Source organism: Halyomorpha halys, unplaced genomic scaffold (genome assembly GCF_000696795.3).
Source record: "Halyomorpha halys isolate HHAL.00 unplaced genomic scaffold, Hhal_1.1 Scaffold302.1, whole genome shotgun sequence".
NCBI classification, from domain to species: domain Eukaryota; kingdom Metazoa; phylum Arthropoda; class Insecta; order Hemiptera; family Pentatomidae; genus Halyomorpha; species Halyomorpha halys.
The window spans coordinates 692,679-709,702 of record NW_027110436.1 but is presented as its reverse complement, the minus strand read 5'-3'; the positions used below and the strand labels follow the sequence as shown (position 1 = coordinate 709,702).

The window sequence follows — 17,024 nt, the reverse complement described above, 5'->3', positions numbered from 1 at the left end:
TGGCAGCTTTGTCTGCAAGCTCGTTACCAACAACGAGCTTGCAGACAAAGCTGCCTGCAAGCTCGTTAAATATTATTAAATATACGTTAAATTTAAATATCGTTAAATATGCAAGCTTAATAAAATATTAATTTTATTAGGTCATACCAAATGAACATCGTAATGTTTTTATGTTTGTTTTATTTTGATGAACACCCAATAGATTAAATAAATGTCTCTAAAGTTACACAAAAAAGCTCTACTAATTTGCTTTGTGAAAATGACAATGTTTTGTGCAACAAGCTTGTATTACATTAGATATTTTGTATTTTTAATTGCTTTATTTTTCTGTAATAATTTAAAAAAATACATAAGAGTTTATTATAAATCATAGGTTAATGAACGTTATCTGGAGACGGGGATTATTAAGTACTTATACATATTGAGATATGCTTCTATCAATAAAGAACTACTTTGTTTCTTTTTTATACATTTGTTTTCTTAGATCAGGTACTAAAAATCACCATGCAAGGTAATTCAAATTTTTTTAGTAATCTACCTTATAAAATCTATCTTTTTCTCATTTTTTTTTTTTTTTTCATCTCTAGACAACTCAACCAGAAAATAACTCTTATTTGTTATAATGATTTAAAAGCTAGGCAGTTAATACGAAATGAAAATGATATAATAGAAGTAAAGTTACAGATTAAAAAAACATAAAACCTGTGATAAGTAAAATTATGAAACCCAAAGGTCAAAAAATTATAAATAAGAATTAATAATAATAATAATAAACAAAAAAAATTACATATCTTATATTATACATATCTTCTTACCTACATAATATTATACTTCATCTTTCACTGTTATCAATCTGCTACTGCCTAATTCCATGATTATTAATCAATTATCTTTTATTATTCAATTCAATATTTTGTATAGTTCCAAATTTGTTTGAATACTATTTCTTTTCAATTTTATGTTTTTTATAAATGATGGTTGTTATCTCTTTTGCTCTATAGCCCTGATGAAGACCTGAAACTCAGGTCGAAACGTCAGCATAAATAAATATTTTTTTGTTTATTTATGTTTTTCTTCGCTGACCGCACTCCCTGACCATCTTCTCCAATCAGTTAATTAAAAATATATTGGTAGTGTTAAATAGCAAATTTGTATTATTATACATGGTATCATTTAAAAAGGAAAAAAAATTGAAAATAAATTACTAATTCAAATTTAATAATCCTTTATGCTGGAAGAGTCTTATGGAATTAAAAGGATTTAGTGAATGACATAAATTCTTCCTTATTAAAAAACAATAGTTTATTTCATATCATCAGCAACGTTGATGATATGAAATAAACTATTGTTTTTTAATAAGGAAGAATTTATGTCATTCACTAAATCCTTTTAATTACTAATTCATTTTCATCATTTCATGTTCATTACATTAATTCATTTTCATCATCTAAATTACTCTCTTCTACTATTTTTTAAGTTATTAAAATTAATTTTACTTTCATCAGAGAATTTTTCGGTATATATTTTTTTTCCAATTCATCACCTTCCCCCTTTCTACCGTATAAATGAATTCATTTCATTTAATTAATAAAAGAAAATTCCTATTGAGCGTTGAGTTGAAATTTTAACTTGGCGATCCTTTCAATTTCCAAATTGGTCTGATACGGCCGGTGGCTAGGCCGTCGGTTGCTTTTGATGTAACCTCGTTACCAGCGGTTACATCCTCCATCTAGCCTTTCACATTAATTGGCTTCTTTTTATTATAACAAGCGTTGGAATTTATTTGGTGTTTTTGTCAAGCATCTTGGAAGTTATGTTGATCCATTTTTTACTTAATTAAAATTTAACAATCGATGAATATTTATCTATGCAAAGATACTTATTTCTGGCTGAGTCGTCTCAGCGTGACGACTAACAAAAAAAAAAGTGTTAAAAGGCTCATACATTTTTTTTATTATGATTTTAGTCTTGATCCACGAAAAAACTTAAATATTTTATTTCGTTTGTGACTATTGACTATTTTGGTTTTGAGATCGTCTTAATTTTTTTTAACTCACTTTACAAGTGGCTGAATTTGAGCAAAATAATGCAGCATCAGATGTTATTTTGGCATTCAGAATCAATGTGAAGTACACTCATCACGAATATTAAAATCCAGCTATATAAAAACCTAATACGGGCAGTCTTAACCCTTACTTATCTACTTTTGTACCCTTACTACTACTTAAACTACTACTTGACCTTATCATAAAATAATATCCTTATATTTAATAGAAATATCATGCGCAAAACATTTAGCACTGAATAGAGTAAAGATTCAGGGAAAACCAAAATCGAATGAAGCTGGTTTTGGAAAATTAACATCATACAACCAGTCAAATTATCAAATATAAAAAACTAATACGGTTAGTCTTAACCCTTGCTCTCAGATCTTGACCTTATCATAAAACGAAAGGGATAGTATCCTTATATTTAAGAGAAATATTATGTGCAAAAAATTTGGTACTGAATAGAATAAAGAATTCAAGGAAAATCAAAATCGAATGAAGGTTTTACGTTATTAACTTCACACAATTATTCAAATTATCAAATATAAAAACCTAATACGGTCAGTCTTAACCCTTGCTCTCAGATCTTGACCTTATTATGAAACGAAAGGGATAATATCCTTAAATTTAAGGGAAATATTATGCGCAAAATATTTGATACTGAATAGAATAAAGAATTCAAGGAAAATCAAAATCGAATGAAGGTTTTACGTTATTAACTTCACACAACTATTCAAAATATCAAATATAGAAACCTAATACGGTCAGTCTTAACCCTTACTCTCAGATCTTGACCTTATCATAGAACGAAAGGGATAATATCCTAATATTTAAGGGAAATATTATGCGCAAAATATTTGGTACTGAATAGAATAAAGAATTCAAGGAAAATCAAAATCGAATGAAGGTTTTACGTTAAAAACTTCACACAATTATTCAAATTATCAAATATAAAAACCTAATACGGTCAGTCTTAACGCTTGCATTTCAGATCTTGATCTTATCAAAAAGTAACAGAGGTTGTTACAGAATGCAACAATGTTCCTAATGGACGATTTCAGTGCATGTCATTGAAAATATTTGAATCTTTATAAGAAACAATTTCCATCAGAATCAATACAATTTCGCTAACGTCCAATAAGCTTACTTATTCCAGCAGGAAAGAATAGTGGATTACTGGAACTGGTGCAGGTGCTTGAAAAAAGCGTCATTCAGTAGGAGAGAGTTAAGGCGAATAGAGTGTGTTTGAGGATTTCGTAGCCCAACTCGTGCAGTCATCATATCATTGGTTGGTATTCTTTTAAGTAGAGTATTGGCCAAAAAAACTCCAGGCACTTTACCATGGTGCATTGGTTTATGGAGTGTCCTTCCGCTATTACTCATGAGGTGTATATTGGGTGTGGTTCCACTATTGGCTTCAGTTGGTCTTTGTCAACTACCGAATGGCGCGCGCCCACGGTCTTTCTTGTCTTCTGACGCGAAACCTTTGCAATCAACACTCGTTAATGATCCTCTAGTTTCAATGTAAATTGATATTAGGAGAACTTTGTGATTTACTGCACTCAGGTTTAAGTTCCATTAAATTTCTTTGATGAAAAACTTCTGTTGACATTTTATTTTCAAATCCTTTAAACACTAAATATTTAATTATTTTAATTTTGGGTGAAATGTAGGACGTTGAATGATTTTTATTAGGAAATATGTTTATAAAACAAACATTCAGGATTCGTTTTATTAACTCGACTGATTATAAAATGTAGCAAATGCGAAAACTTTCATTATTTATCATCCAACCTAACATATGTTTATAATAAAGGCGTAGAAATGCAAAAGACAGAAATCAAAATTGGCGTAATAAAAAAAACTTTGGAATTTCGCTTTGTACCTCTTATTAAGAAAAAAAAATCAAATTCGAAATCAATTAGGTGAACATTTTTCTCTTCATTGATTTTTTGTTTTATTTTATGATAAAATGACTCTGAATTATTTCATGTTTTAGCACAACTTTGAAGCTTTTATTTTTGTTTTTTGTGAACTTCAATAATTTAATCATTTGTTGATTTATTAATAATAATCATAATAATAGCTTTATTTGCATTCTTTACAGAGCTAAAAGCCTCTCTCTTAGGGGATAAGAGTCCGGGTTATAAACATAAAGAAGTTACGAAAATTAACTCATATTCATTGATTACATTTTTACATTAATTTAAAATTAATAATTTTCCATATAAAATAAAATATTCTCTATGTTTTATTTGAACACCTAAATATAAATGATACCTTACTACTTTACCTGCTCTTTACTACTTTACCCATCTATCTAACATTTTAACGAACAATTTTTAAAGTTTAATAAATGTTGATTATTAGAACATTAAACATTAAGGAGGGAATAGAAGAGGAAGATAGGAAATATTTTGCCTGCTATCCGAATCGGCTGGCAGATGAATAATTAAACGATCGATTGTGATCAGCTTAACAATTCTAACTAGTTGAGGAATCGTGTTTAGCTGAGAAAGCGATGAGGTCTGAAACAGGAATCCTTGGAGTAAATTTTGAATGAGTATTATAGAAGGGTTTACTTGGAGGATTTGAAGGGCCTAGCTGTATAAGGATGAGCTCTTTAATACTAAAGCGGATTACCTTTAGGCTTTGATACCAGATGAGCTCTTAGTCTTATAAACGTTTTGCAAATCTGCTTTTGCTCCATTGCTAAAGTGGTTTAATGACGTGTTCCATTACGGGATTTAACGATATTCCATGTTTATTTGTAATCCTATAGATTAGAACAGTATATCCCTATTTCCTCCTTATTCTTTCCATCTCAGGTTAGGAAATGATTGTCTTTTGCTTTTTTGTAAACTTAAATAATTCAATCATTTGTTGATTTATTAATAATAATAACAATAGCTTTATTTGCATTCTTTACAGAGCTAAAAGCCTCTCTCTTAGGGGATAAGAGTCCGGGTTATAAACATTAAGGATTTACGAAAATTAACTCATGTTCATTGATTATATTTTTACATTAATTTAAAATTAATAATTTTCCATGTAAAATAAAATATTCTCCATGTTTTATTTGAACGCCTAAATATAAATGATACCTTACAATATGCCCTTTACTACTTTACCCATCAATCCCTAGTACCTCCCACTCATTGCCCTATCTCATCTCACTATCAGGTAATTTAGTACAAGAGCCCAAGAGGAGAAAAAAGGCAGTTATTTCACCCCAATTTTTGATTACTTTAATGAAAGGTATTTATAATTACTAGCCAAAATTGATGAGTCTGCCAAGTATAAGTAGGGGGAATAAAAAATGGTGGCTGTTTCAAAGTGATAAAAAAAAATGATTTTTCATTCGTAGCTCTATATCTTAAAAAGTAATAACAACACAAGAAAACCTAAGAGCACGTCATTTAAATAATAATAAATTTGCAAAAATATGAGCCCTAATAGAGTTGTTTACTTTAAATATTTTTAGAGATATAGCTTTTAAAAAGCAATGTCTCAGAAAAATGTTGTATGGGACGTACTGAAAGATCAGTAGTTATTGAATTTATTTTGAAAAATTTATATCTCACAAATCATTTAACGTACAGATGTCTATTAGCGCTCAAATTAAAGCTAGTTTAATGAGCTATAAAGTAGTTAGTATTTATTTATCTTCGTAGGAGTAACAGTTTAAATGAAATTTGCTAAAATAAATTGATTTATAGTTGTTCGGACAAATTTTCATTTGCCAAATTTATATTCATATGTGAATATCATAAAAACTGCTACCCCTACGAAGATAAATGTCATAAACTACTTTATAGAAAGTTAAATTTCCTTTATTTTGAGTGTTGGCAGATATATGTGCGTCTTATGGATCTAGAGATGTATGTTTTCAAAAGTCCAACATTTTATACGAACAACTAGAAATTAACATTTTGTCAAATATCATAAAAACTACTACTCATACAAAGAAAAACATAATTAACTTTTTTGTAGTAAATTTAACTAGCTTTAATTTAAACGCTGGCAGACATCTGTACGTCCAATGGTTTCTGAAATGAAGTTTTTTAAAAATCAAATTTATTGTCCGAACAACTATAAATCAATTTATTTAAGCAAATATCATGAAAACTACTATTCCTACGAAGGTAAAGGTCATAAACTGCTTTATAGTCCATTAAACTAGCTTTAATTTGAGTGCTAATAAACATCTGTACGTCACATAGTTTCTGAGATATAGATTTCTCAAAATAAATTAACTAACTACTAATCTTTCAGTAGATTTTTAAGAAATGTTGCTTTTTAAAAAGCTATATCTCAAAAACTATTGGACATAATTAGCTCTTTTAGGACTAATATTTCAGCAAATTTACTCTTCTTTAAATAATATTCTCTTAGATTTTCTAGTGTTGTTAGTTTTTAAGATATAGAGCTCCGAATGAAAAATTAATGTTTTGTAACAGCCGCCATTTTTTATTCCCCCTACCTATACTTGGCAGACTCATCAATTTTGACTAGTAATTATACCTAGTTTTCATTAAAGTAATCGAAAATTGGGATGAGATAACTGCCTTTTTTTCTTTCCGGTTCTTGTACTAATTGTTTATTAAATATATTTATTTATGAATATATTTATATTTTCTGAAATGTGAATTAATTCTAATATTTTTCTTCTAAAATTATTATTTGTTTTATGAATGGCCTTGACATTTTCAAAATCAAAATCATGTTTATTTTGAACAATATCTTGTACTAATGCTATTTTCTCTTCGGGTCCTTTTTCTTTTTTTTATGTCATTCCCATTTTTTTTTTTTATTCTAACAATCATTAAAATAAATCATTAATCTAATATTCGATTACTTTTTTATTCTAAGCGAGACAATTGCTATCCTTATTTTTTAATCATTTTTAATTAACTTATAAATAATTGAAGAGAAACATTATCGTAGAGATATAATTGAAAAAATCCACAATAAACTTTAGTAACTTAAGCATCTGGAGGACTAGGAAATGACTAATCGATCAAGGTTTCCCTGACTTAGGAAACATCTGGATGGGAAAAAATACAATGCTTAAATGAAGACCTAACGCTTAAAACCTTGTAAAAATGGTGAGTTCAGAAACGCATAAATGATTCACACATTAGTTTTATGGTCGACAACCTTCGACCAACTTTTCTATTTTTATTAATCTAATATTAGAATTAGAGCTATTGTCTTAGTGAATTCCCGAAGCATCTTCAATAAAATGCCAAAGTGGCCGTATTTTTAAATTTTGAGAACGTGGCGTTGGAGTTGTGTTTAGGAATATAAATTAGCACCTAATTTCTGGTTTCGATATAAGTCTATTGGTAATTTAATATTTTTAATTATAGACGGGAAAAAATCAATAAACTTTTTTTTGGTAATGGAAAGGGGATAAAACATCATGTTGAAATGCAATAAAACGCAAAATTTATACTGATGATATATGCCTACATTTGAGACTATATCACTAAGCACGGATCTTAGGTTAAGTGTTTTTTATTTAACTTGAAAACTAATGTCGAATAATGCATTGAACCTGAGTATATAGGCAATAGCCATTCTTACCATTCATCGGATTGGCCAATACTATAAAGGTAGTTGTCTTATTAATCTTCTGTTCTGCCTTTTATTAGAGTTATGATATGGTCGGTAATAATGTTAAAGGTCATTTAACAGATTAGGAATGGGTTGCCCAGGTTTTAAATATCCCTTTATTTACTGACAAATACTATTTTTCTAAAAAGTGTTTGGAAGGTGAAGTTTTAAATGTAATAAAACGCTATACTCACTTTCACCTTTATCCCTGTATTACACTTTTACGATGTTTCGGCTATATAGAAGTAGAAAATTCCCTTATGCAGGTGTAATATCATGTGCAGAAAAAGATGTTACAAAACATAAATAACAGTCTAGCGAAACGTGTATTGAAGTGAACACTCACTAAATATAATTTATGTAAGAATATGATATGGTCTAAGGTAGAAATTGATTAAAACAATATGCAATAGTAATCCTGGCTGAAGATTGTGAAAAACATACATTAATTTAATTGTTTCAATTTAAAATTTACTGCCTCTACCGAAACTCTGATTTTAATCTCCCAATAACTAAAACAATCAAAACCACTCTCTTTAGGTTCTTTAATGATAAAATGAAGACTTAGTTTTTTTTTTTTTTTCCTTTACAATAAATACAGTACATCATAGAAGTTTACAATCAACAATCTATTTAGTGATGTATGATACCAACCGAGTAGGCCTGCAGTTTTTCTTTTAATAAACTTACCAAACTTCATTGTTGCGGTTACAAAGGAGTCAGAACCATGTATTATAAATACTTTACGTTCATTTAATACAACAGGACGTACCATACGTTGCTTCGTCTGCAATGGAGACTGCACTAAACTAGTTCTCAGCAACTGCTCAGACGTCTTCGAGGCCAGCTTCTGCATTAAGGAATCTGGGACTGAACTGGGTGAGGTGGTATGGCTGTCATTTTTTATTTTAGTTGCATGATTTTTTTTGTTTTGAAGTAGTAAATTATTCCGTAGACTATGAACTGTAAATTTCTTGTTCTAATTTTTTTTTGTTAAAAAAAAACTTTATTTAATGGATAGATATTACAGTCTGCCACACTATTGTGGGTAATAGGTAATAGTGATGTGTGATCACATTCATACTAAAATAAAATAAAATTAGAATGAAAATAAATAAATAAATAAAAAAAAAATTAAAAAAAAAAAAAAGTACATAAAAATAAACAAAATCTCTCTTTAAATATATACAAACAGAAGGATAAAGAAAAGGAACATAATCAAACTATGTGTATGAAAATAAAATAATTATATAAATAATATAATCTCTAGTCACATTTACACTCCTATATACAATATTTACACGATCGACCTGAGGATCTCTGAGCCCACTCTATCCCCTACGTGGGGGGTAGAGCTGAGCTCGAAAGATCCCAGCGCATCCCTCTTCAGAAAGGGAACTTCTGCACTATTCTTCTATTTTTTGTCCCTAAACAATCATGAAATAAATATTCTGTAGTTTATTATTTAATACAAATATATTACACATTTTGTGACTTGTTAAAATTTAAAACTAGGAATATCAACATCTATTATATATTCTTTCATTTTATTTTTTTATTATTATCTATTTATATACCTCTATTGTAGTCTAAATATATACATAGGGGTTGACCAACTAAATAACATAACAAAAAATATATAAGTATGAGCTGAAAAAAAGAAAGAAATAAAATAATTGAAAAAAAGTGAATTATAGGAAAATCTATAGAAAAGAAAAAAAAAATACAACCAAGTACAAAAACTAAAAGATAAGTTGGTGTAAATTTCAAATATAAAAAGATAATAAAATAATACAATGTAGGAACATTTCTTTAGAGAGATATCAAGGAATATAGAAAATTAAAACAAATTAATAAATTACTGATAATTAACCTATTTTGTTACTAACAGATCTGGCAATGCTTTGCTATCGCTAGATTTGAGAATGTACTATGTATTGATAAAATGAGGACACTCTGATTTCCAACGGTTGTAATATCATAGGATTTGGATAATATCCAGAGTTGTTATGAACGATTATGTAAACAATGAACAGCGGTAGAAAAAAAAATCTCCAAATAAATCAAATGCAAAAGTTTTTAATTTCTTTGGTGATTGGTATTAAAGGGTTTCATATGACGCTAAAAACGAATATGATATTCCTCCGCCCCCCCAAAAAAAAAAAATTATCGGCCTGCTTTCCTTGAAGCCTCTTTAGGTTTTCTACTTTTTTGTGAATATAAAATAATTTAATGGAATAAGAAAATTTCGTTTTCAGAAACATACCAATCGATTGTTAAATAATAACATTGAAAAAATAATTTATACTATATGAATTATGTGCCAATATAGTTTAATTTTATTCACAATAAAAATGTTCTTACTACGTAAATCCAGGATTTAATAGCTAAGAACCTCCTCGGGACATTTAAAAAAAAAAAAAGCTTGTAGATCGATTATGAACTTACGGAGATCTTAGATATGTTGATTTACAAACAGCGGAACATTACATTTTTATTTGCATCAATTTTAAAAATTGGAAGAAGAAATGACAAATCAACTGAAAATTTCTTTATGAATTGAATGTTAATATTGAAAAATACTGAAACGATGGTTATTTACCAATAAATCAAATAAGTAAAAAAAGAACCATCGAAATAAATACCAAAGTGAGTAAATGAGACTAGAGAGATTTCCCTCATTTTGAGAAGATTCATAAAAGTTCGAAAATATCTTCATCGAAAAGATCATACTATTTTACATTAATACAAAACGTCTAAGAACAATAAAAAATACCACATTATTAGTCAAAATTCAATAAAATAAAATAAATAAACTTTGTATTGTGGTGGATTGGGCCTTATAAATAAAAAGAAAGAAAAAATAATTAAGTGAAAGAAGAGAGGAGGGGGAAGTATAATTTTCTTCTGAATACTTTTTTTTTAAATATATTATAGACATAATTAATCTTTTTCTCATCTTACTGATGTATTGGAACCAACTCTGAAGTTATATTACAGTACTTATAATATATTATACTGTAGGTAATAATCCGACGGGATAACTTGGAAGTAACCCCCCTTTTTTTTGAAAAATAAAATATTTTTTTATTTTATTTTTTTAGAGACATTCACAGATGTACATAATAATACATCTAGTAAATTTGATATAAGATCATAATGTGATGATACAGGCATATAGAGAAACTACCCATTGGTAGCACTCTAATAACATTTTTACATTAGAAAGTCTCGAGTCCAATAAAATCCAAAATATGATTATAATGCACTTCAAGTAATTTATGATGATATGTGCTAAAAATAAACAAGCGCAGACTTAATTAAGTTTCTTCAAAATATCAACGCTTGTTCTACTGTAGTATGTCTGAAATTAAATCAAAATTACTTTGCCATCGTTAAGTAAATGTCATAAAATTAAAGAAACTATTGAAAATATTTGTTTTGTTTTATTAATCCTCCAATTTGTGGAAGTAAAATTTTCATCTAACCATTATTTGTCTCTAGTTAAACAATGGCGTGTTTAGATAGTCCCGTACTAAATTGCGTATACTGTTTTCGACAAATGTATGCCGTCTGTTCTCTTAATGGAAACATTTATAACGTAAATACAGTAACGCCTTGGGCTCTGTGCTCTGATATTCATACCCATTTGTTAGTATTCTCTTTTTTAACGGTACTATGTTATTTTTCTGCTTAACTTTCTGGTTGTTCATTATAGATTTATGACTAAAGAAATATCTGTTGTATGTATATATATTTACCCCTGAATTATTTAGTTTCATTATATCACCCTTATTATTTTCTGAAGAAAGTTGCATGTTCTCATACATTTCGAAGAATACAAAAGTTTTTTTTTCTGAGGGAACTTCTGTTGTCTAATCCAAAACGCGATGTTAATTTTTTTCCACTTCACTTTAATTTCTACTCGTCTTGGGAAAAGTCTTGATATAAAAAATTATAAATTATTATGTTAACTCTTAATTTTTCCCACTACATTACTAAAGTGATACATGAGGTCTTTGAACATTTTTTTTTACTTTTCTAGATTAAAGTAGATACCCGAATTTCCCGGGAGACTGATTCCGTTTAGAAACAAAAGACTTCTACATCAATCCTTGGGGTACCAGTTCTCCTCATGATAGGTTGCTTCAGACACGCGACTATTTCAATCCATCGATTCTGTCCTTCTCCTTCTCCTTATTTATGCTATATGTGCAATTCTAAAACATTTATAGTTCTGTTCAAACGTTTTTCTAATGTACTCTCATCTAAATAACTTATTACTTCTTTAAAAAATCCTATTATATGCGAAAACTTCCCCGTATTTTTTAAATTACTTATTTTGTTGTTATTTTTTTACCGTTTTTTTAAAGGTGAATACCATTTGTTACACCTACATTAAATAATTAAACAAAAAAATAAAAACTTGTACCACTACAACCCATGAGTTCAGGAGTTCAGTATTTAGTTAGGAAGTACTGTTTCTTGAACAATCGTTGTGCAGGGCGGTGAATTATTCAAGATCACGTTCAACCAGCAGAGTTCTCTTCAACTAAGGGTACCCACTTTATAGAGGCTGGATTTGCTCCAGGGGGCTTCCTGAACCCACATGGTTGACTTACAACTACAGTAACAGAATAAATAATTATTTGCTACTGTTGGAATCGAGTTAGTAGCACTGCGAAATATCTTATTTTACAAAATATTCAGAAATAAAAAGTTTATTTTAGTAATTTGTAATTATTTTGGTTGGAAACACTGATACTTTGATGAGAATGAAGTTCACATCACTTTTTCAAAACTGGAGGTGAATCTGAGCTTATTTTGTAACAGATCTAAAATTAATTTGTATGAACTTACAACTTGTTAAGCATGGAAGATTTTCTACAGGAAGACCATTTATTGTCTTTTTGGAAGCTGATAAAAAAAAAAAATTGTGGATAATTAATGTTTTTTATTAAAAATAAAAGATTATTTTGCTCTCCCTTCAAATGGATTTAACAATGGCAAATTCTACTTTTTTTTTTAATTTGTCCAGTTTACTATGCTGCAATTTATAATTACTTTGCTTAAATAGCTTTTAGTTATTGCTATTCAACATAAAATGCAACTTGCTTAAAAAAAAAAAATTCGTATGAACTTGTACATTTGTTGTCCTTAATCCTATCCCCCCCTTCCCTATGATCTGGCACTCCTAAAAAATTCTGTATAATGAAGAAAAAAAAATAAAGCTGTGAAGATGCACTATACCATGTAGATGTGATATACTATACCATGTACCCGATGGACATTTTTTTCATATACTGGATGTATAGGAAACTTCCCTACCTCCGCTAGTGAGAAAGTAAGAATAATTATAAAAATTTTAAAAAATGATGATACTAAAATTAAAAAATGTGTTTTCTCAGTAAATGCTGTGCTGATTCAAAGCATTGTTTTTTATGTGATCAACTGCTGCAGTTGGTGTGTGAAATATGCATTGAGTAAGTCTTTGTCGAATTAATCTTAATACTATCATTATCTCCCAAACCAAGGAATAATTTAAAATAATTGTTATTACAAATAAAACATTCCTTATCGAGAGCGATATTAGAGGCCGAAGTTGACTGATTTGCAAAATGGAACTCACTCTTCGCCAATTAGATGGCAGTATTCTCGGAAAGCTACCACCGGCTGTAGCAATATAATTATCCTTCGGTTTGAATAGAAATTGGGCCTGATGTTGATGAAGGTTGTAAGTTGCTAACTGGATTAGTTTGAGTTCCCCCTCTCCGTGTGTCCCGGCCATTATCCCTAATGGATGGCGTCTATGTCATCGTATAATGGTCTCAGGACATTCAATTGTTGCGTTTGATATATTTCTGAAGGTTTACCTCAAAACTGACGCTTTGCTGCATTTGTTTGCGAGTGATAATTACTTATGTGAGGAGGTGGTCAGTAATAATAAACCCAAATAAGTAAAACTTATTTTGTTTGAAGGCCTGAATTTCAGGTCTTCTTCATAGCTACAAACAAAGAAACAGTCCTAAAAAAAAAATAAGAAAAAATTATATCTAATATTCATTTCTTTTTTTTTTTATTATTCTTACATTTGCAATATTATATTTAATCTTATTTTAATATCATCTACTACTATCTTCTTGTAGTAGTAAATTTTGTTTTGTTTATTTGATTTTTTTTTTCTTTCTCTATATTATGGTTGTTATCTCATTTTATGTTTTGACCCTGACAACAACCACTATAAATAAAATAAATCAGATTTATCAAATATAATTTCAAAATATTTTTCCAATTTATTATATCAAATACTCATTTCTTTCCTTCTTACTTTCTATGCTATTATCAAATAAACTTTTTAAAAAAATTAAATTAATTAAAAAGGAAGAATAAATAAATCAGATTAACTATGTTAATTTAGTATATTTTAATATAATTATATAATTGATACTTAAAACACAACCTACTCAGCCTTTTTGTATATTGATATAAAGCAGAATTTTAATTCTTAAAGGTAAGGAATCTTAAGCGAAATTTTAAAATTCTAATTTTTTTTTTCCAAAACAAATAAACTAATAAATTGATGAGTCAATTTACTTACCTATGTTTCTTTTTTCTTTTCTGTTTTTTATGAAGTGGACAAATCTTTCTGTTGTACTGAAGCCTTTTATATTTTGTAGGTGGGGTAGGTACGAGAAGATACTGCAGTTCCGTTGATATGGGTAACTACTGCAACTACATTAAACAACCTGGAGACACTAAGGAGTACAGGTCTTGTGTATTTACGTGCGATTCAGATGGCTGCAATGGTGCACCAGACAAACAGTTTTCTACTCCTCTATTAATCATGGTTTTCGGTTCAATTATTATGTTGAGGCTGTAGACTATTTTCGGCATCCATCTATCTTCATTTATTACAATTCATTTTTTCTGCAATCTGTGATCCAATGCTCAAAATGATTGCCGATTGTTTTAAATAAATCTGATATTGTCAATGAAATATTTCTGCCTTTTGGCTTTCCAATTTTATATTAATCTCTATTTTGTGTTAAGTACAGAAGAATGGTTAAGATATTCTTGACTGATTAGGTAGATCTTTCATCGATATTTATTTAAATTTTGCCAAAGTCGTTAATTGTTATGTATCTTAACTATAGAATAGTTATAATTTTATTGTAAAATAATTTATGAATAATGGAACACTGAGTTACTTTTAACATTCAGTTTACTTCTATATTGTTATATACTAGTTTTTCTCAAATTATTTGGTTCTTCACTGTTCCTCCTTTATATTTCCAAGAAAATTGTATTTAGAGTTTTAATTATTGATGATTTGAATCACTAAAATTTAGTTTATCATAATCAAAGCAGAAAACTAAATGTTTTGGTGAATAATTATTATTTACCTTTAAAATGAATTATTGAAACTTTCTAAGGATTTTGAAATTTCAAATGTGCTTATCCAAGTATTACTAATCAGACCAAATATATGGGAAAAATGTAACTGTATCATTGGTATCAAATGAGCACCATTCCAATAACATTCTTTGCCAACAGTTTCAAAAAAGTTATTTATTGATAAGATCTTGTTTCATCTAAATTTATTGTTTAAGTGTTCCTATATTTTGGACATGTACCTCTTACATCAACCATGTAAGGCCCACCTGGCCGATCTGGTATTAAATAAATAAATAAATATAAAAGTATATTTTGGAGAATGTGGTGACATGTAAAAATCCAAGTGATTTGAGGATTATCCAAACCTGCTAAAGAGATCTGATTATTTTAACAATTTTACTTTGTTTTATTTTAAATATTTTTTTTTGTATTGATTTTTGCATTGTTACTGATATTTTATATTTGTTAACATCTATTCTTCAATTTGGGTAATTATTTTAGTTTTAATTTTATAGAAACAATAGCATATTTATTTGTAAAGATTAACATCCTTATGTACTCAACTATGAATTTTCGAATGAAAAAATAAATTGTAAAATATGTATATTTTACTTTTGTTAGTTTTGCTAGAAACATTATGTTGCTTTATAAGTGATAAAATATTTCCTGTTATCTGTCTGAATCTCATATTATTTACAACAAAATAAATACTTATCATTAATAAAAATTTAATTTATGAAAAATAAAGTTGTTTAATAACCTGAACATGAAATAAAAAGAGAAGAAGTTTTAGTAGAAATAAGTTAATTTGCAAATTAGATTAACTTGTGACTTATGTATAAAATAGTAAATATCTGAAATTTTTATTAATAAAGGAAAATGAAACCAAAGCAAATGTTTCCCTGATGTTTCATCCACCCAACACTTTTTAAAATAATATGAGGCTAGGTATTATGAATTACTAAATATTTTTTAAGTTGAACCTAGCTAATAAAACATGCATAACTTGTACTTAAGAAATAAATGTATTCAAAGAAGTTTAAAAAATAAAAATTGTCACTGGTTGAATGTAGCAACTGATTGTATCAATAAAAAAAACAATAGTAATGGAAAATTCTTTTCCCTATTTATTAAAACTCAAGAGTTAGAAGGAAAATACTTTCTAAAAAGCATTTTTTACTAACACTAGTATATTAAGAAAATAATTCATAATCAATAGTAAAAGGTCATTGATTTATTGAAAGGTCATTTAGTTGATTTTGAAGAAAAATTATCCTTAAGGTTTTGTTTAGTCAATCTCAAAATGAATTATCATATATTGTGTAGGACAATTATAGTGTACTTTAGCTTTATAATTGAACTTCTGTCACAATTACTGATTAGGATGTGTCCATTAGAGTACAGATTTCCTTTTTGTTATTTAATACAAAATATAATTTTAAGAAAACATTATTCTGCCAGACCCTAATCATCAGAAGTATAGAAAAATAATTCTAGAAATGATTTATTTCTAATGTTAATGCTATTGGTTATAGTTTGGTTATATACATTGATCTTTTTACCCATAGTTGCTTATGAATTTTGTTATTTATTTTGTATTCATAATTTTAAAACAAAAAAATATATGCATAGGGTGAGTGTACTCTTCTTCTTATTTTTGTTTCACAGCTTAGAGGAGCCTCTATCCACCAGAACCAGTCCTCTCAGCTTGCCAGCAGCATCAATTCACTGATAATCTCTCCTTTTTCAGCTCCCAACCTGGTTATTTACTCATTATACATTATCCTCTATTTACCTCTGGATCATTTAGCTTCCATTTTTCCTTTTTTTAGGTTTTTGGTTCTTGAGTTTGCTGCATATTAGATTAGCCCAAACCACTCTAGTTGATGTTTATGGATTGTGATTTTCAATGAATATATTGGCAAATGCTCCTATATTGTCTCATTCATGACTCTGATCTCT

At 28.3% G+C, this 17,024-nt stretch overlaps 1 protein-coding gene across 1 annotated transcript in view; it reads left to right on the top strand.

Moving 5' to 3' along the window:
• bou (boudin) overlaps window positions 1-16,176 on the top strand; it is a 58,274-nt gene extending 42,098 nt beyond the window's left edge. Inside the window, exon 3 of the mRNA XM_014421071.3 lies at window positions 14,345-16,176. Coding sequence (XP_014276557.1) covers window positions 14,345-14,547 — 203 coding nt within the window. The 3' untranslated portion in view covers window positions 14,548-16,176. The remainder of the gene's footprint in view (window positions 1-14,344) is intronic.
• Window positions 16,177-17,024: the final 848 nt, after the last annotated feature.